This window comes from Pollicipes pollicipes, unplaced genomic scaffold (assembly GCF_011947565.3).
Source record: "Pollicipes pollicipes isolate AB1234 unplaced genomic scaffold, Ppol_2.1 Scaffold_7231;HRSCAF=8579_pilon_pilon_pilon, whole genome shotgun sequence".
NCBI lineage: Eukaryota > Metazoa > Arthropoda > Thecostraca > Pollicipedomorpha > Pollicipedidae > Pollicipes > Pollicipes pollicipes.
The window spans coordinates 17,564,061-17,581,499 of record NW_023597034.1 but is presented as its reverse complement, the minus strand read 5'-3'; the positions used below and the strand labels follow the sequence as shown (position 1 = coordinate 17,581,499).

At 53.0% G+C, this 17,439-nt stretch overlaps 1 protein-coding gene across 1 annotated transcript in view; it reads left to right on the top strand.

Annotated features, from left to right (window-relative positions):
* The first annotated feature begins 3,206 nt into the window (after positions 1–3,206).
* Positions 3,207–17,439, top strand: part of Traf4 (TNF receptor associated factor 4) — a 35,635-nt gene continuing 21,402 nt past the window's right edge. Inside the window, exons 1-2 of the mRNA XM_037233321.1 lie at positions 3,207–3,306; positions 12,156–12,219. Of these exons, the coding sequence (XP_037089216.1) occupies positions 3,275–3,306; positions 12,156–12,219 (96 nt within the window). The 5' untranslated portion in view covers positions 3,207–3,274. The remainder of the gene's footprint in view (positions 3,307–12,155; positions 12,220–17,439) is intronic.

Genomic DNA, 17,439 nt, shown 5'->3' with positions numbered 1-17,439 from the left:
CACATTCGCGTTCGTGTTCTGTCGGTGACTGCGAGTTCAAGAGGTGGGCGCTCCGTGGCGGACGTTAGCTCCGGATCAAGCGCTGAGCAGAGGGGAGGGCAAGAGATCGCTCTGCGGCCGGTGCTACGAGAGTCCAATCCGAGCGTGCGGTTTAATCATGGATGATTCGTGGATTAATTAATCAACTGACTGAAACAGGATGGTGTCGAAACACGCGGGAATGGCTTTACTTTCAAGTTGGCCACACTAAACGGGTTAGGGCAAGTTGACTAGGGCAGTTTCTGGGGACAAAGTTCGCACTGGTGTGATGTGCGTGTCAGGCTACACTGAGTCTGAGTTGGCAGATTTGTGATAGATTCATCAATACTATTACTGGAAATATAGCCTGATGTTAACCATGTTTGATTAGGGATCCGTGAGAAAACGGATTAGCTGGCGAGGCAGATCAATTGCTTGCATGGTACCGGATCCTGAACATGCAACCGGCGAAGAATTGAGACACGTTTGCAAGTTGTTCAGATGCGACCCCCGGGCGTAATGTTGAATTCCGCCAAATTTGGAAGGTCTGGTGTCCTCTGCGGTGGCGGAGCCCACGCCTCCAGCGAGCCTGCACCGCACCGCAGTGATTTGCAATGCATTCTCCCACGTGAACCGGGGCGGTGGCGATGACGCGCCGGCCAAAGGGCGGTGGGCGGCATTGTTCTGACTGTCCGGTGATGTGTGTGTACAGTGCCCGCCGGAGGTCGTCGGGCCCCGCTTCATGCCGCCCTGCCGCCGCCGCAGCTGCGGAGGTGTGTCGCCGACCACCGAGCGAGCGCGCTGCGTCCAGAACACTCGCGGTGATGTTTTGATTGGAGGTTTAGTAAAGCTGCTCCACCATCGACGTATTCATTTAAACCCAACAGTTTTGCCGAATAAACTGCTAGCATCGCTTCATATATTTCATCGATCGAACACAAGTTTCGCTTGCAGCTTCATGGTTGGCGGGCGTGGCACCAGCTGGGAGCTGATTGACACGCTGTGAGCTGCTGTCAATCCTATCATCCTAATGCTCGCCACGTCTTTAACGCCAGAATTAGCGCGCACGCCTGTCTGTTACTTACGAGCTCCCGCGTCACGCCACGGTCACGGTATTCCATCCGTAACGAACATCCTAATCACGGGGCTCGGGCGGCCCGCTGATAGACGGCTTGGAACTGCGTGCTGTGCAGCCAATATCGATTCGTCCGTCTTACGCTTTTCCCAACTCCCAACTCTCCCATCGAAAGACACTTTCGCTGCTACCATGTAAAGTATCATCAGCGACTTGTAACGCGTTTTTAACGTCACCACCACTTCCTGCCCAACTCGAGCATTTCACTTCGACGCAAGAAAGCTTCGCACTGCATGCAGCACGGAGCCGCCTGTCCGTTCGGTCCGGGGGACGTTGCAGACCGCGGTGCGGCGGTCGTGCCCCCGTCACCCCGAACGGCCTCTGCGTGTGTCGCGCTCGCGTGAGCCAGACTGTCACGCCACACGCCGACCGCCACGTAGCGCCCCGGCGCCGTGGAGCGAGTCCGGGCGCGCTTTGGACGATCAGCAACCCTTGCGCTGCTGTCAAACCGGACGAGGCGACATGTTTCCGTCGCGTGCAAGCGGCGTGGAATGAAAGCTTGCGATTTGGCACGCATGCAACTGGTTCGCACGGGTGCCTTTGCGTGCGCGCATGTGACGATGTATGACTAGCGGCGTCGGCGTCCGCAGGCTTGGCGCCATCTGTGCTGCTTCCTGACGTGGGAAGGAGGCAGCACTTTTTCGCTACAGACAAGGAATGTGGTGCTCGACCTTTCCAGTCCTTACCGCTTTGGCAGACTCATGAGGTTGCGTGCACTACGATGGTGGCGGTGACATGTTTTTGCTACCATTAACTTGGCTATGAGGAAAGGAAATCCTTTCTTTTGCGCGGAATAGTCAAACAAGAACAAAAATGCCTGGCTGCGTAAATGCCTATTCCAGGAATGTGGAAAGGAAGGTCATGAATAAATCGTGGGAGCATGTGGAGCAGAATTTTAACTATAACCGCAACTTAACTACCAGCAACTCGGGATCGATTGTTTCCATGATGAAAATCGGCTTTTAGATATTGCCGGAGAAAGGGTCTCCGTCTGATCACAGCATGATGAAGCGTATGCTAAGCGTACCATGCATTCCTTGGCCCTCTGAAAAGAAGTTTGGTGTCTTAAGTCCACTACTTTAAAACAGAATGCTAGAGTCACCTCGTTCGTAATCGCTTTGGAGTGAAGTATATACTTAGACTTATGATTCCCAGGACAATTTTATTTTGCGCATACATGGACGAGCTTGATCTAATGCCTGCAATGCCGATTATCAAAGCTGTAGACAAAGATCACGAGAGAAAACAACTATGTATTTGTTCTGAAGGTACAATCTACTACACCCGTCTTTTCGACCCTGACGTTGGTGTTCGTGCCAGCAGTGGGACAAGGATGATGTTGGTACCCACGGAGCCGGCGAAAGCGTTTTTGCTTACGTGATCCACACAGGCCGTTCTTGATTTCTAAGGTTATGGCGACCGTCTAACTTATGGCGCATGATTACTATCTGCCGTTGTCAAGCCCTGAGATTTACGCATTAATGAATATGTGTATGGTTACGTTCGCGTATGTGTGTGTTGGCGTTGTTTGCATTTGGTTATGCGTTGTGTTGTCCATTTTTTTGTTCCACTGGCGTCTGATCCGATCGTTCTACCGAACATGTTGCAGCGGTGGTATGAACAGCGGAATGCGGTGGGCGTACATTAAGACTTTACTTATCTAACCGGTATGTAACTTTCGCACGGAGTTCCGATGGAACGTTCCTTACAAAGTATTTATGATCGTTTCACATGATTTGACCAACCATTCAGGTCTCCGGGCTAAGAAGACCGAAGTGGACATGTACACCTGACAGCAGCACGTCAAAAGGTAGACGCGCGCTCGAACCGAACAACGTCCAAAAACAAAGGGACGCACTCGGCTGCCATCTGGCCCACCACCTGCGGGCGCTGCCCAGCCGCCCCGTTTCGAGCGGGGCCGGCACCTGGCCCCCGAGGCGCGAGCGCGGCCGGCCGGAGCGTGACGTCACAGGCGGCCAATGGTGACGGCGGCCTCGGCTGCCGGGCGTCGGCCGGTGCTACGCGCACGGCGGCCGCTCGAGTCGCCGGCTGGTGTCCGCTGTCGCACCGCAGTCTCCGCCGCCGCCGCCGCCGCCGCCGCCACTGCCGCTGCCAGCAGCCATGCCGGTCGGGCTGGTCTACAACGTGGCGAGGTGAGAGACGCCACCGACGGGCCGCCCGCTGGGCCACCCCCGTCCGTCGTGCGTGCGTGCTGATTTGTTCCACACGGGTAACCTTCGATGCGAGGAGGGAGGTGCACCGGGCACGCGACTGCTGTGGGCGCTGTCGGCGCGTGTATGGTGCAGCGGTGTATGATGGCTCCACTGTTGAGGATGCAAACAATGCGTCCTTGTCCAGATCGCGTGAGAGGCCTGGGAGCTGCCTTTTGTGCGAATGTTGTTTGTCTTGCGTGTTTGAAAGCCGCGAAGTCGGCTGGGAAGTGCGTGTGCCTTGGAGGGCTCGATGCCGCCCTCTAATCACACGCCATGCTTGAATTTGGATTGGACTCCACGCAAACATTAAATGTGACGTTTATCAGACCTACTGTCCGAGGCTCATGTTCTAGAAAATATTTGGTTACAAGCCATTTTTCTTTGGATTAGTTGCATGAAAATGGACAACGTCGTTACATTGAGAACATCTGTTTTAAACTGAAGACGTGTGTTGACTCACCTTGCATCTAGCATAGGGGCTTGTCCCCGACAGCGAGGACTCGCAGGATCACGTTATACACCCCGCTTTGATACCAAGGGAGATTGTATGACTCGGTCACCGTATCAATGACCAGCAATATCTTAAATGGAGGTGAAAGTTGTCGCAACTTGCAGCGGGCACGGTCATCCTTTGTTTCCGAGCCAGTTTGGTTACTCAAGTGATGTCAGGGAATGTCGTTGATCAGTGTAAGACCAATTTGCAATTGGCATTTATTTCATTCCCACACATTGTTGGTATAATTTGAGCTAGACATAGAATGCTGATGACGTTAAGATATGGGCTTGCCAATGCACAACAATCATTTCCTTCACTTATTTGTCGGTGACAGCACCAGCAGCGCATACTTCCCATGACTCTTGTGGTCTTGCTCGATCTTCGCGTCCGCTCACCACGGCATTCTTTTTCCGGGGCCATCTTAGCGAGCGTTGCCTTGCTAGTTAAGCAAATCAACTCAGGCATGCCAATTTTAGGCCGGGAGAGTGGCCTAACATTAGCTGCATACGACCGTACGTAGAAGCCACCTCCGACCGCCGACAGACTCATTCCTCGCGGGCTATTCACAGCACAGCGCGCCGGTAAGACAATGCCGCCAAGGAATGTTGATGGCAGGAAGCGATAGGAGCCGGACCTCGGTTACACCTGTCACAGGTCACGGAGGTCAGCCAGCCGCGTCAGTCGCACGGCCGCATCAAACGGAACGCCTGGACGTCCCGTGTGTATAATCAGACTTCTGTGTACTCCACCCTTGCTTCCGTTCCACAACTCACCTCGTACGACGCACTGCCCGCATTCCTAGGTCTTCTCCCCCCCCCCTCTCTCACCCTCTCTCCCTCGCCCCCCCCCCCCCTCTCTCTCTCTCTCTCTCTCTCTCTCTCTGTCATTCTTTCTTTCTCGCCATTTCTCTTGCTCCCCCTTTCTCCCTCCCCCTCTCTCTCTTTCTCCCTCGTTTTCCGTAGTCTTTATCTTCTATTCTGCGGTGCATTGTAGCCGCTCGTAGCTTTTACAAATCACAACCTGACGTGCACCCAGATAAGCACGTTATTTTCTAATCGGCAGTGTAACTATTGTGTCTGTTAAAATCCGCCCTTCTGGTCCACCCTATCCATCCATCCTATCTGGTCCTCCTACCGTGAGTATGGGGGCTCCAGTCATGGTCCTACTGCGTAGTTGACTTCGCCTTTGTACGCAGATTCCGTCAGATTATGGTAACCTTCAGGTGTGGGATTGCGGGGTTCGCGAGCGCTGAATTACGATCGGGCGAGCCGGCCAAGCAGCAGTCTCCGTGTTGACAAATATCCGCCCTGCTGTCTGCCGGCAATGAAACCCTTCCCGCGGCAGACTGAACAACGACTGCCCGTGGGAAACTGGAGATCACACTCCCACGCTGTGGATGCTGATTGCTTCCTAGACCGAAGGACTCCCAGTACGGTCATGGACACTTAGAGAATAATCGTTACCAAATAACGATGCGTTAGCTCGGAACTAACACGCCAGCACATGCACAGATTGTACATCCATGCCACTGGAATTAGTGCCATACTTCACTGACCCCCCCAGCGATCGACATTGCAAGTGGAAGAAGCAAGTCGTGCCAGCTCAAACACGCACACATGTGAGCACAAACAAGGCGAAAGTACTCGCATGCTCCTGCCGCTTTTGTTGAACATAAAAGTCACACATGGGCCGTCTGTATGGATGCTTGTAAAAGCCGTATCTTTATTTGATTTGCACGGGAACTGCGTTCAGGCTACTACAGCATTTGTCGCATCATGAATGTAACAACATGCGGGGTGCGGCATTAAACACGGGCACACATCCGAGCGCGACAGCGGAAAGGCACACCGCCGCCCGTTTCCGCCGGTCCCAATAACCATATAAGGGCCGTCTGTATCCCTGCTTGTCTAAGCCGCCTCAGTCGTGCGCAAAAACCACCGAGCGGGAGGCTTTGTTTCATGACTTATGCCTGCGTTTACGGGCATGAGCAGCGCCAACACCCTGAGCGCCGCTGGACGCCTGCTTGGCCGCGTCGGTCCGGTTTTTGTTGGTGCTGGCCTCGACGCAGCGCCGGCGCCGTCCCGATTCGATCCGTCCTCCTGTTTTTGGTGCCATTCCTGCGCCGCCCACGTCGCGCCTCTGCGCCGTCGCCGACTATCTGGGAGGCCTCGCTGGCGCTAGGAGACCGGGTCCTGACTAGGTCCAGCCCACACGCGCCACGACCGAGAACATCCCTCAGATGCCGCTGGTAATGATGAATCCTGCCGGTTTCACATCTGTTAATATCTATTTTTAAAGAGTTCGTTCTCAGCATTCGTGATAAATCGTTCTCAACATTGTGGGGAATGTTTCGCCACCAACATGCATTTCCCTGCTGGCATTATTATTACTTACACAGGGCTCTAGCGAATGAATGATCTACCCTATATTCGTTCAGGAAACTTGTGTGTTCGCCATGTTATTGTGAGGGCACCCTCTTCCACTACCTCAAGACATGCAAGCGGTATGTCACGTTTCTACACCAGGGGCATACGAAGAGCCTGTCTTGTCCCCTATGGCGCCGAGAAGATGTACATAACAAGCATCTATTGTTCGGGAGAGCACAAAAACATGCCACGGACGCTGGAATGCATAACAAGCTACACGCAGCTGTTTCCGTTTCCTTAGTTGCGCATCGATGACTTGCGCCTAGTCTCACGGTTTTGAATCTGCGTCCACGCCCGTGTGTTTATTCACGAGCCTTATGCACAGGACATCGCGCTGATGGGCGTGTCCAGGTGCACGTCAAATCACGAGAGAGAGAGAGAGAGAGAGAGAGAGAGAGAGAGAGAGAGAGAGAGAGAGAGAGAGAGAGAGAGAGAGAGAGAGAGAGAGAGAGAGAGAGAGAGAGAGAGAGAGAGGGAAGAGAGAGAGAGAGCGGGAGAGAGAGAGAGAGAGAGTTAGAGGAGCGGTGAGACAGGAGAAGGGAGGGAGAGAGAAAGAGTAGAAGGGAGCAAGAGAGAGGTAGAGCAAGGTAAAAAGGAGACGGGGAAAGGAGAAAGAGGGCGAGTGCGATTGCGTGTCGGCGCCCACTGTCTATCATATCTAGGCGGGCAGGTGAATGCAGGTGCGTGTCTTCATTCCATTAGTTGGCCGACGGCGGCCCCCTCGCCGGCGGCGGCGGCGGCTCGACCGCGCCCGCCCGGCTATCGTCCGTCCCTGCCCGGGAGGGCACCGTGTACACGGTGCAGCAGCCGGGAAGCCCGGCAGGCCGGCTTCAACCGCTTTTTTGAAACCAGAGATGGTATTAGGACTGGCCTGATATCTTGAAACGGTGATTAACACGCTGTTTGTCAGCGTCGTTCATCTCTGCCACGTCGCCAGTAAACCCGTGCACCACGTTTCTTCGGTTCAATGAAATGTTCTCGAGCATTTTTGAATTAACACCTCGAGCGTCCCTGAGCACCACCAGTTTGGAGCATCCGCATTGCTGTACGGCCAGAACTGAGGTGAGAAAGAGAGAGAGAGAGAGAGAGGGGGGAGCAGAGAGCGAGAGAAGGGAAAGAGAGAGAGAGGGGAGACGAAGAGAGAGAGGGAAGGGACCGAGAGAATACAAGAGGAATGCAGGTATTGCAAATCACACACACTGCTATGTATCGTACCCACAACAAAGGGCCGATATATCGCCACCACGCTGTGCTAATTGTGTGTGTAGACGGCAGTGCTGCAGAGGTGTGATTTATCCTACGTGACATTTGCAAACGGGTGGAATGTATCGGGGGAGGTCTTGACAAATGACACTTCACGGTCCAAGTGTGATGCAAATGGAGAGCACTTAGTAAACTGGACTCCCTTTAACCCTGGTCTCAGAAAGGTGTGTCACGTAAATTCATCACATTGTTATTGCATCACTTTCTCTCTGCTCCTTGACACTCCTGATGGTAAAAGAAAGATAAAAGGTTGTAACATATGCGTTGTAGCGAATGCAAGTAAAGTGCTTGAAAGGACACCTTGCCACGCATTCAGCCCATTATCACCCCTTCTCCGACTGCGTGAATCATTGCTATCGCCACAACCGCTAATGCACTTCCTGCAAGCGCATTGGGGAAAGTGCGGCGCGTTCTGTCAGCGGGGGACGTCGTCCCACACGGCTGGGACAAGTGCGTCAGGACTGGCGGCGGCGGCGCCTCCAAACACGACCCTCCCACCGGGCTTATCTTCGACCGGCCCTCGGGTGGCACCCCCTGGGCGGCCGCCCATTGTCTCACCGCCGACTAACCGCCCTGTTTATGGCTATAATTCAGCGGCATCGGATCTCGCAGGACCCGGCGGGCGGCAGCGTCGTCACAAGGCCGGCTCACTCCGCGCCAGCCGCCCCACGGGCAGGTGGCAGTGTAAGTGGCTAAATTGGGCGGCGTATGTGGGGCTCGGCGTCAAAGACGATACTGCGACGTTGAACACGGCCGTCTGACGTGTCGACCTCCCACCTCGTCTCCCTCAGCGGCTGCTGGGCGGGCAGGGAGGTCTGAAACAAGAGTCAGTTGTAATGGAGGAAAGTCCATTGATGGCGGCTGGAGGCGAGGGGATAATTGAAGAGTTGGGCCTGAGTTGAGCAGGCTATTTCAGGACAAAAAAGGGGACATAAGTGTTAGAGACAAAGGGTAGCTAAACGTTTGAAGACAGGACGGAAACACATAGATAGGGCTGGTATGCGAATGTGGAGCAGGTGAAAGTGATAGCACAAAGCGATTGTTTAAAATGAGAGGTGTATGCGCTTCTATTCATCCACAGCTATTTCTGACGTTAGTAAAGAGAAGTTGGCACTGACAAGCCTACAAATATTTCCTGTGCGGTCGCAGGGTCGTTAGTTAAGTGACACTTGCATGTGGAAGAAGGCAATAATTCGTCCTCCGGACAGCAAATATCATCTTAACAAGCAAAGCAGTGTATGGAAGCTTTCTTGTGGAGAAAATAACTAATACCAATTTTTGCGTCATCCAGCAGCTCCATTATTTGATATTGCGTCACACCCGTGATATCATTCGACTATGAAGGCCAAACAGCTCTATGTAAATGTGCTTCAAGGCAAAAGATATTTAGGCGTTTAAGTGCGTGTACATCTCATTTTTCCTTGCAGCCGCATGAGAGGACAACCAGCAACAGGGCCGTAAAGCCAAGGTCATCATACCTTCTCACTTAATAAGGCCGACAATATGGCGGTGCGTTTACGACGCCCGTGAGAGACCGAGATTTATGCTCCTGCCGGGAGATCGCGGCCGCAGCGTTTCCTGCGCCTGAACGCCTCACTGATGTGATTAGCCGGCCCCGTTTGCATCGCGAGCGCAACAGGCCGCGAACGGGCCGGCGACGCGTGCTTCTGCGTCGCCGGCTGCAAACGGACCCGCTGCACGCATGGCTACCTCGGCTCCGCGCCGCGTGTCTTTGTCTCCTACGTCCCAGCCGCCGCGCCTCGTCAATCTGGACACGCTTGTGGACCCCACGGCGTGCGGCGCGGCGTCTGCAGAAGGCAACACCCAGCGGGGCCCACCAGCGGGCACACTGCTCCAGAGCGGCTGGCTCGCCTCCCGACGCGTGTTTTTCGGCCCAGCAGCATCCATCAGCCACACGTTCGGGCGCCGTCAGCGGGATGCCCTCCCGGCCCGGCCCGGCTAATGTCCCGATGCAGGGCGCAAAACAGCCAGGCCCGTATCCGGCTGCCGCGGCGTTTTTGCCGCGCATTCCTCCGCTGACGTGACAGCCGGGGCCGCGCATTCTTCGGAGGAGCTCTGGACCGACCGAGGTGTGGCATCATCTCGGAGAGGTCCGCTCCCCGACTCCGCCTCGTCCGCGCCCGCATACCCCAAGTTTTTACTCGCCTTCTGCTTCGCCTTCTCTTAGCTCTGCTGATGTAGCGTGGAAGTTTGTTTGCAATGGTACCAGCGCGTAATTGACACGGATGGAAGAGTTTAAAAGTGGTGCACCGAACCCCAGAGCCACGCCGTTACTCACGTGGTCCGCCCGGTCAGACGTGGTTAAGCTGCGCTTTATCTCCATTGCAGCATTGTGCTGGGATTTACCGGCTAGTCGCGGAACTCCAGCCCTTGTTCTTTAAGTTCAGCCACCACATCAAAGGCCGGATAGTGGTCGGTGAACTCATAGTTCAAGACTGTGGGGTCGTGGCTATAACTTCAGAGTCCAGAGCGGCCTTAAAATACCAAAAGACAATCGCTTTGCTAGTGCTTTCGTCCGACAGTCAATGTGGCCATCCATGCTCCACTTTCTCTGACGAACCAGTGACGGGCGCCTCACGACACATCACCCTGATTATGGCTAGAGGACCATATATCACGTGACATCATCAAGCGTTCCAGCTTTGATATAAACAGGGTGCTTGAAAACTTGATGCATTGCGAGCCCCTTCCTTGCACGCAGCGCGCCCACATTTAAGCCGAAATATGCCTTCAAAATTTCATTAATTACGCGGGCATATTTTGCTGCAAATTTATGTGTTTAACACATCGTGAACAGCTTTACTGTATCCATACGGTGTGGAATGCAACTGCGCATCTCATGCCCATCTCACAAGGCTATTCGCTACCGTCAATTACGAATCATTCGCTGTCAAAACGCGTCGACTAAAAAGGGGCAAAACAGACGCATTACCATTAATCAAGGCCCGGGTGCCGACAGAGTTACCTTGACCTTTGAACCCATTTGTTCTGAAATTGTTCTGAATATTAAGACAATCTTCTTAACACAAAACTGCCGACTGTGGCAGGTCGTTAATCTCGATTTTCGTGGCAGTCAGCTGCAGCTGTCAGCGTGTTAAGGTCCGTTCATCTCTGGCCCGTTGCGTGACGTGTGATGGATGAATGAGCCCTGTGTTGCGGTCAAGGCTCCTGAGCTCGAATTTTGCCCCCGCCTGGGAATACACATAAAGAAAATGAGCCCGCACTTCAGACGCTGGCGTAATCGTCCCATTTAGGAGTGAGAGAGCCGGAGTCGCATTTCATTGCATGCGCGTGGTCACACGCAGCGTGTGTGTCACCCAGCGGCACACTGCGCAGCGGCGCACGACACAGCGGCACATGGCACAGCGCCTGTGCCAGCCCTCCTTCCGACATTTATATCCCTTGCACCATTTGCCTAATTGCGACCTGGCTTTGCTAATATAGCGAGCCGGGGGTCCATCGCGCCGCTTTGTTTCGCTGTTCAGCGCCGGCGTCAGCATTGATGAGAGTGGACAGCGGTCGGCCGTCGCACGCACGGTCGGCCGGTGATGCGGCCGCTGGGTCACGGTGCGTGCGTCCCACCCTCCGCCCCTCTACTCCCACCCTGCACGCGCTGGACAGTGGCCGCCGGCGCGGACGCCTCGCCGACGGTGTGTCGCGTTGTCTCGTGGCGTGGCGCTCCGGCGCCGCGGGCCCGCGACGATTGCGGGTTGCGGGTGCTCCAATTGCCTCGTTAGGCACGGACCGTGCCCGGCGGCCGGCCGGCGGAACGCGCCGTCAGTGGCGACCAGCGCCAACCCGCGTGGTCAGACTCTGATAACTGTGGCAGTGTCGGCCGGTCAGCCGTCAGATGACTGTGGCCGTGTCGGTCCGTCAGCTGCATCGGCAGGTCGGCTGCATCAGATGACTGTGGCCGTGTTGGTCGGTCAGCCGTCAGATGACTGTGGCCGTGTCGGTCGGTCAGCCGTCAGATGGCTTTGGCAGTGTCCGCCAGCCGTCGAATGTCAGGTGTTGGTCGAATGAATGTGACGGCGCCTGCCGGTCGCCAGGCGTCTGCCGTCCGTCAGTCGACCGTGACGCTGACGGTCAATCGCCAGGTGTCAGACAGTCGTCAGCTGGCTGTGACAGCGCCGGCTGGCTGTCCATCAGATGACTGCTACAGTGTCTGCCGGCCGATCGCGTGCTGTATCGCTAACCGGAAACTGACCTCGACGCGCGACGAACCCTTTTATTCTGATTAGCCCATGCACTAATTAATGCAGTACACGGAGCCGGGATCCATAGTCTGACCCTGGGTTGGCGGGCGCATGCGCAAGCAGACGACATGCGACCGCACTGCCGGGCTCGACGTGCGAAGGCGCCAGCACGCCGGTAGCAACGATGACGGAGGAAGACGATCGGTACGGGTCCTTGTGACGTCACTGGGCTGACGCGCCCTCGGGGCCAGCCGCCGACCGTCCGGCCACGGTGTTTGAACATGTGCGACCCCGCGGCGAGTGGCCGGCCGGGCAAACCCGACGCGCCCTGTGTGTGCCCATGTCGAGCCGAGACGCAGGGCTAACCGTGCTCTTTCTCTCCACCAGCGAGGGCGTGTTCGCCCTGCCCTCCGAGGTCGTGGATCTGCCGGACTATGTCAACTGCACGCAGGTCAGTTGGCCGCGGCCGCCGGCGTGTCTGGGGGCGACTTGGTGGGAAAGCTTGTTATAGCCTATTGGCAGTCCGATTTCTGCTTTCAGATAATTTTCCCATCCTGTGTTAAAATGCATAGCGATGATAATGCTATCTTTTAGCACATCAGAACATTTTAGTTCAAGATTGCGATGAAAGAGTGTTCTCAAAAAGCGAGGTTTGCACGTGTGTTCCACATCACAACACTCGGGTAGGTACCTTTCCCAAATTTGAGAAACGCGCACATATCACGTTCACAGTTACTCTATGCATGAATGACGCACACCTGAGTCCCTCCAGCTTCGCAGCTGTGCGAGGAGGCGGTGCATTCCGGAATTTTTTTAAAATTTGTTTTATTGTCTTAGGCGAGGCGTTTCGAATTGAGGGGCAAATTCTCCCAACGGAGGAGCATGAACATCTCAGAGTGGAATTGCGATGGATTTAGCCAAGTCACCTCCGAGTAAAAAAAAAAACAACAACCGTTCAGGCAGAATCAACACCTAGGAGCAACTGGATAGAGCCGCTGTTGTCATATGCATTGAGATGAAAATATCTGCTGTAGTAGCTAAAAACAGTAGCCGTATTCCCACTGATGTGAACTAGTCAGGCATGAGCGGAATACCATTCATTGAATTATGTGGTCTGATTTGCATGATTCTTCAACAGCTGCTGTGTCTGCGGACTTTTTTTAATCTTTCGGCCGCTCATAAGGTCCTGTTTACAGCAAGGTATACGGTTACGCATGGCTTAGATTAATTTAGTTTTACCTTGAGAATATGAGCCTAAAATATAGTGTTTAGTCGATTCAGCGTCACTGTTTTGTCCTGGGAAGCCATATTTTGACATCATGGGGAAATGAGCCTAAATGATAAGAGAACTCTGAAGTAAATATTGCAAGCCAGTCCAGTCCAGTGTTCAGACCACAGCTTATCCAGTTTTTTTTCAAACAGTAACTTCATCTCGATAAGCAAAGATGCGGCTTTTCGAGATTTTGCGGTCAGACATTAATATTGATGATCCATGGATTGTAAGCTGTTAAGTGCATTTGCGAGGAACATTGATATCATAGTTGATACTGTAGTAATAGCCTTATTACCCAGAGTAAAACCAGGAGAATGGAGATATAGATTTGTCATGCGTTTTTCCTGTTTTCTTCCCGAGGAATGAAGCTATAACTACTGTCTTCAACGGATTGTTTTACTTAATTTTTAGCATACAATTTCTTTTAATTTTGTTCTTTCTATCTCACCTTGTGCATTGTTCGGGTTCTAAGTCGTCAAAATGAAGAAAGCTTCAGCGAAAGCATCATACCATCACTCTACAAAGAATTAGCCTTGGTAACAGCTAGTGGAACGTAAATGCACAAAAAAGCATCTTCAAACAAACAAAACACGATAGTAACTGGTCTCGATGATCGCACAAATAGCCCTCAAGATAACTGACAACCATTGACAAAACGTAACACAACTGACAACCCAAGTCACAACCTCTTACCCGCGCAAACAGTCAAAACAGGCTACTGACATAATGTCTTCGATGATCGCACAGATGGTACAAATAGTCTTGATTTCTCCCTGAATTAATTGAATGATAAACAGACTGCGTTTGACGTGCTCGCACACTCCAGAAATAAATGGAACTTGGACGGACAACTGAGGATGGAGAAGGGCATGTTAAAAATGTTAACCTTTGCAGAATGAAGGCAACGTTGGGCGGAACGCATTAAGTCAGGGTCCCGGTAGAATCTTCGATAATTCCCCTGTTATTGCATCGTATTGGATAAATGTATGCGTCTTAAGCAGTCAATGCCTTGCACCATCAATCCACAGCGCATCAACAGGACCCATCCTCAGAGCACTGTAGCACACTGAGGCGTAACCAACAGGACATAACACACCTTTCTGGCTATCTCGGCGATCAGCTCCGTAGGTGGAAATGCTTGTTAGTCGTTACGGCACGAACAAAAATTAACAAGGCTATCGACAGCATCAACTACCAAACAAAATTAAGTGACGAATCTTGTCTATTTATCATTTATACCTGAATGATAAGCGACGACCCGTTCGTGGTCCCAGTTCAAATTCGGAAGCCGACTTCTCGTTGCGTCGCCCTCGACTTCACGTTCGGCTAATCGGGTGACTAATGATCAGAAGCCCTCATAAGCAGGATTGACGTGCTGTCTTTCTGAACCACACTTTCTTGGCACATCTCTCGCGCAAATCACCGATGGAAACAAGATTGGCCGTTCGTTTGCGTCATGGCCGCCCTGCCTCGATAAGTGCAGAGTCGAGATTATTCACCTGATGTCCCTAATTGTGCCCGGGTACACAGGTGTGTTTTCTTGCCGACCACTCCGCGGGGAGTTTGCTCCCCGTCGTGAGGCCGAACAAACAGGACCGCCTCGCTGCGGCATGTGCCGGTCTCGGCAAGACCTTGGGCACACACCATACCTTCGGGCCTGCGCCAGGTCTCACGTTCCAGTAATCGCATTGTTTTGTTGATAAGAATCTCGCTTTCATTAAAGTGGCTTAAAATGCGACAATGGGCTAGCGTTACAAAGACTATGGGTGAATTACTGGTGATGATAATCTCTGGCCCTGTGCGCTTGCCGTTTCGGTGACATCCATGGTCCCATGGCGAATCATTGTTAACAACCATCAACGTAAACCAGATCGCTGCAAGTGGCTAGCCGTGTTTGCCTTGACTGATGTCTTCTTCCAATGTGGGGCCCCGCACACTTCGCGAGTTCCGCACCATGCTTATGTCCTGTTACGTGAATGCCCATTGCTACGCATAAAGTGGCTCTAGATGATACGTATGCATGGCCTAATGAGGTATCATTACGAACACCCGTAATACTCCAGAATTTGTGTTATATCTTTTTTGGCTGTAAAGGTCAAGGAAATGAGTTAGGATCGCTGCTCAAAATGCACATTTCTTTCTTCTTGGCATGGCGTAGTGGGTTATCATTACGAACACCCCTAACGCTCAAGGATTTATATTTTACATTTTTTTTGCTGTAAAGATTAAAAATGAGTTAGGATCTATACTTGAAATATGCTTTTCTTCCTTCTTCGTTGTATCATTCACTGTACCTGAAAGCCCACCACTTACAAATATGCGACAAAACAAGTTTCGTAGTAATTTAAATAAGCAAGTGGGCTTAATCAATACCCTAATATATGGATGACGCTAAATAAACTGCTCCAAATATACCGTCACTTGGTCCGCCTACTTCATGAACCAAACGCCGCAAGACGCAGGCAAAAATCAAAACACGCACCGGTAGGGCAGGCGTTAATCGAGCAATCCCAACAAAGCATCTGTCGGCTGCTCCCACCACTGGGTGGGACACCTCGGCCCCAGTGCCCGCCGACCGGCGGCCCGGCTAAACAGGCGACGGGACAGGGACACAGCCGGCCGCTCCCACCACGGGGGTGGGACACCTCGGCCCCAGTGCCCGCCGACCGGCAACTCGGCTAAGCAGGCGACGGGACAGGGGCACAGCCCACCTGCGAATGACAGGGCCCGCGGCCATGCGGCCCGACGGCGGCCGGACCCACAATGCCGCTGCCAGATGCGTGCGGTGCTTATGGACGGGTTATCTGATTTTGCATGACAAAGCGGCCCGGTAGGCCACACTCCCGTGCCCTGATGGGCGTCTTTGTGCCGCGCTGTGGGTAAGAACATATTGTGGCATTCACATCCCGTGGCCGCGACCGGCGCTTTTGTCGCTGTTTTTCCCTGCTCGCCGACTGGAAAACGGGGAAAAACACTCGCCAGTCAGTGAGGCCCGCGTCCTGGCGCTATCCACTGAAAAACGTGCTTTTCAAAGACAACAACTCCAGCTGGGTGGAAAGGTCAACGCCTTCAGCCGGGTCAGCCGCGGCGATGAGGACACCAGCCAGGGACTCGCGGAGGGGAAGAGTCAGCCGACCGCACCTGCCGAAACAACTTCGAAAGAGACCACATTAAAGACTGGTGTCTAAGGAAGCTGACGTCAGGGCGTTTTGCTTGGTCTAGCTTATTCCATCCATCCATTCCAAAATGAAAACATAAAACGCGAAACATGGTTCGCTGCTTAAGATTGACAGTTGCCAGCAAGCTCAATAGAAAAATAATTGGAAAGCGGGTAAAAGTCGACAGGAAACTGAAAAAGCGGAAAAAACAGAGGACTCCCAAAGATCAAGCCAGAAAGGCGGACATACGAGGAGAAGAAATGAAGGACAGAGAGTGAGATGATACAGAGGGAGAGAGAGATAAAATAAATGCCATGGAGGAGTGTAAGTACTACCTCTAAATTCACTGTCCTGGAAAAGAGGCATCTTTCGCTCCAGATGCAAAAGAATGTCTCGTTGAAATGGAAATATATAACAAAAAAAGGAAATGCAGGGTTAATATATCATGCTTGTGCAAGTGATCCAGCTTGCTTTACCTAAGCACCCAAACACCATCATCGAAATGTTTGCACGCTTAAAACTGCGAATATTTCTCTGCTGCAGCCAATGCAATTTCACACTCTGGTTCAAGCATTACAACTTCAGTACGATAAGACTCTGTATCCAAATTCCATGCATTGACCCACCAAAAACAGTACATATGACTTGTACAGCATGTAGGGAACACGAGGTCTGTTCGCATGGTCACTTTGACGCTGTTTGTTGTCCCGCTTGCTAGATAGTGTGATGGCTATAGGTAATGATGCACCCAACCCGTCATGGGACTGCTGATAACCGTTGCCTGATCGTGCTGCCTGGATTTCAAGCTAATCATGATCAAACTCGGTTTGCGCATGCTCGTGCGGTACGCTTAGGCGTATCAAGCCTCAGATGCTTTACCGAACCTCGCCTTTTATTCTCATAATGGCTATTGCATAGCGTCGTCTTTCGGTATTTTCGTTGTGTGGGGGGGGGGGGGGGGGGAAGCTGGCTCTTCAGTAGTGACACAGATTATCTTGTTTATGCTGCTAAAGCCTACCGGCTTGTTTTCCTTCGACGTCGGAAGACGTTGCCACAACTGAAATGCCCGTCACGCCTGGTGGGCGGGGCGGTGACGAGCTGCCTGCCTCTTGCTGCCGGCTCCCTGATGTACCCGCTGGAGCCTGCGCGTCTGGACCCGCACACCTGTGTGGCGTGTGGCGGGAGATCGCCAGACACGCTCTCCCCTCCCCCCCCCCCCCGGCTCTCTGGTGTACCCGCT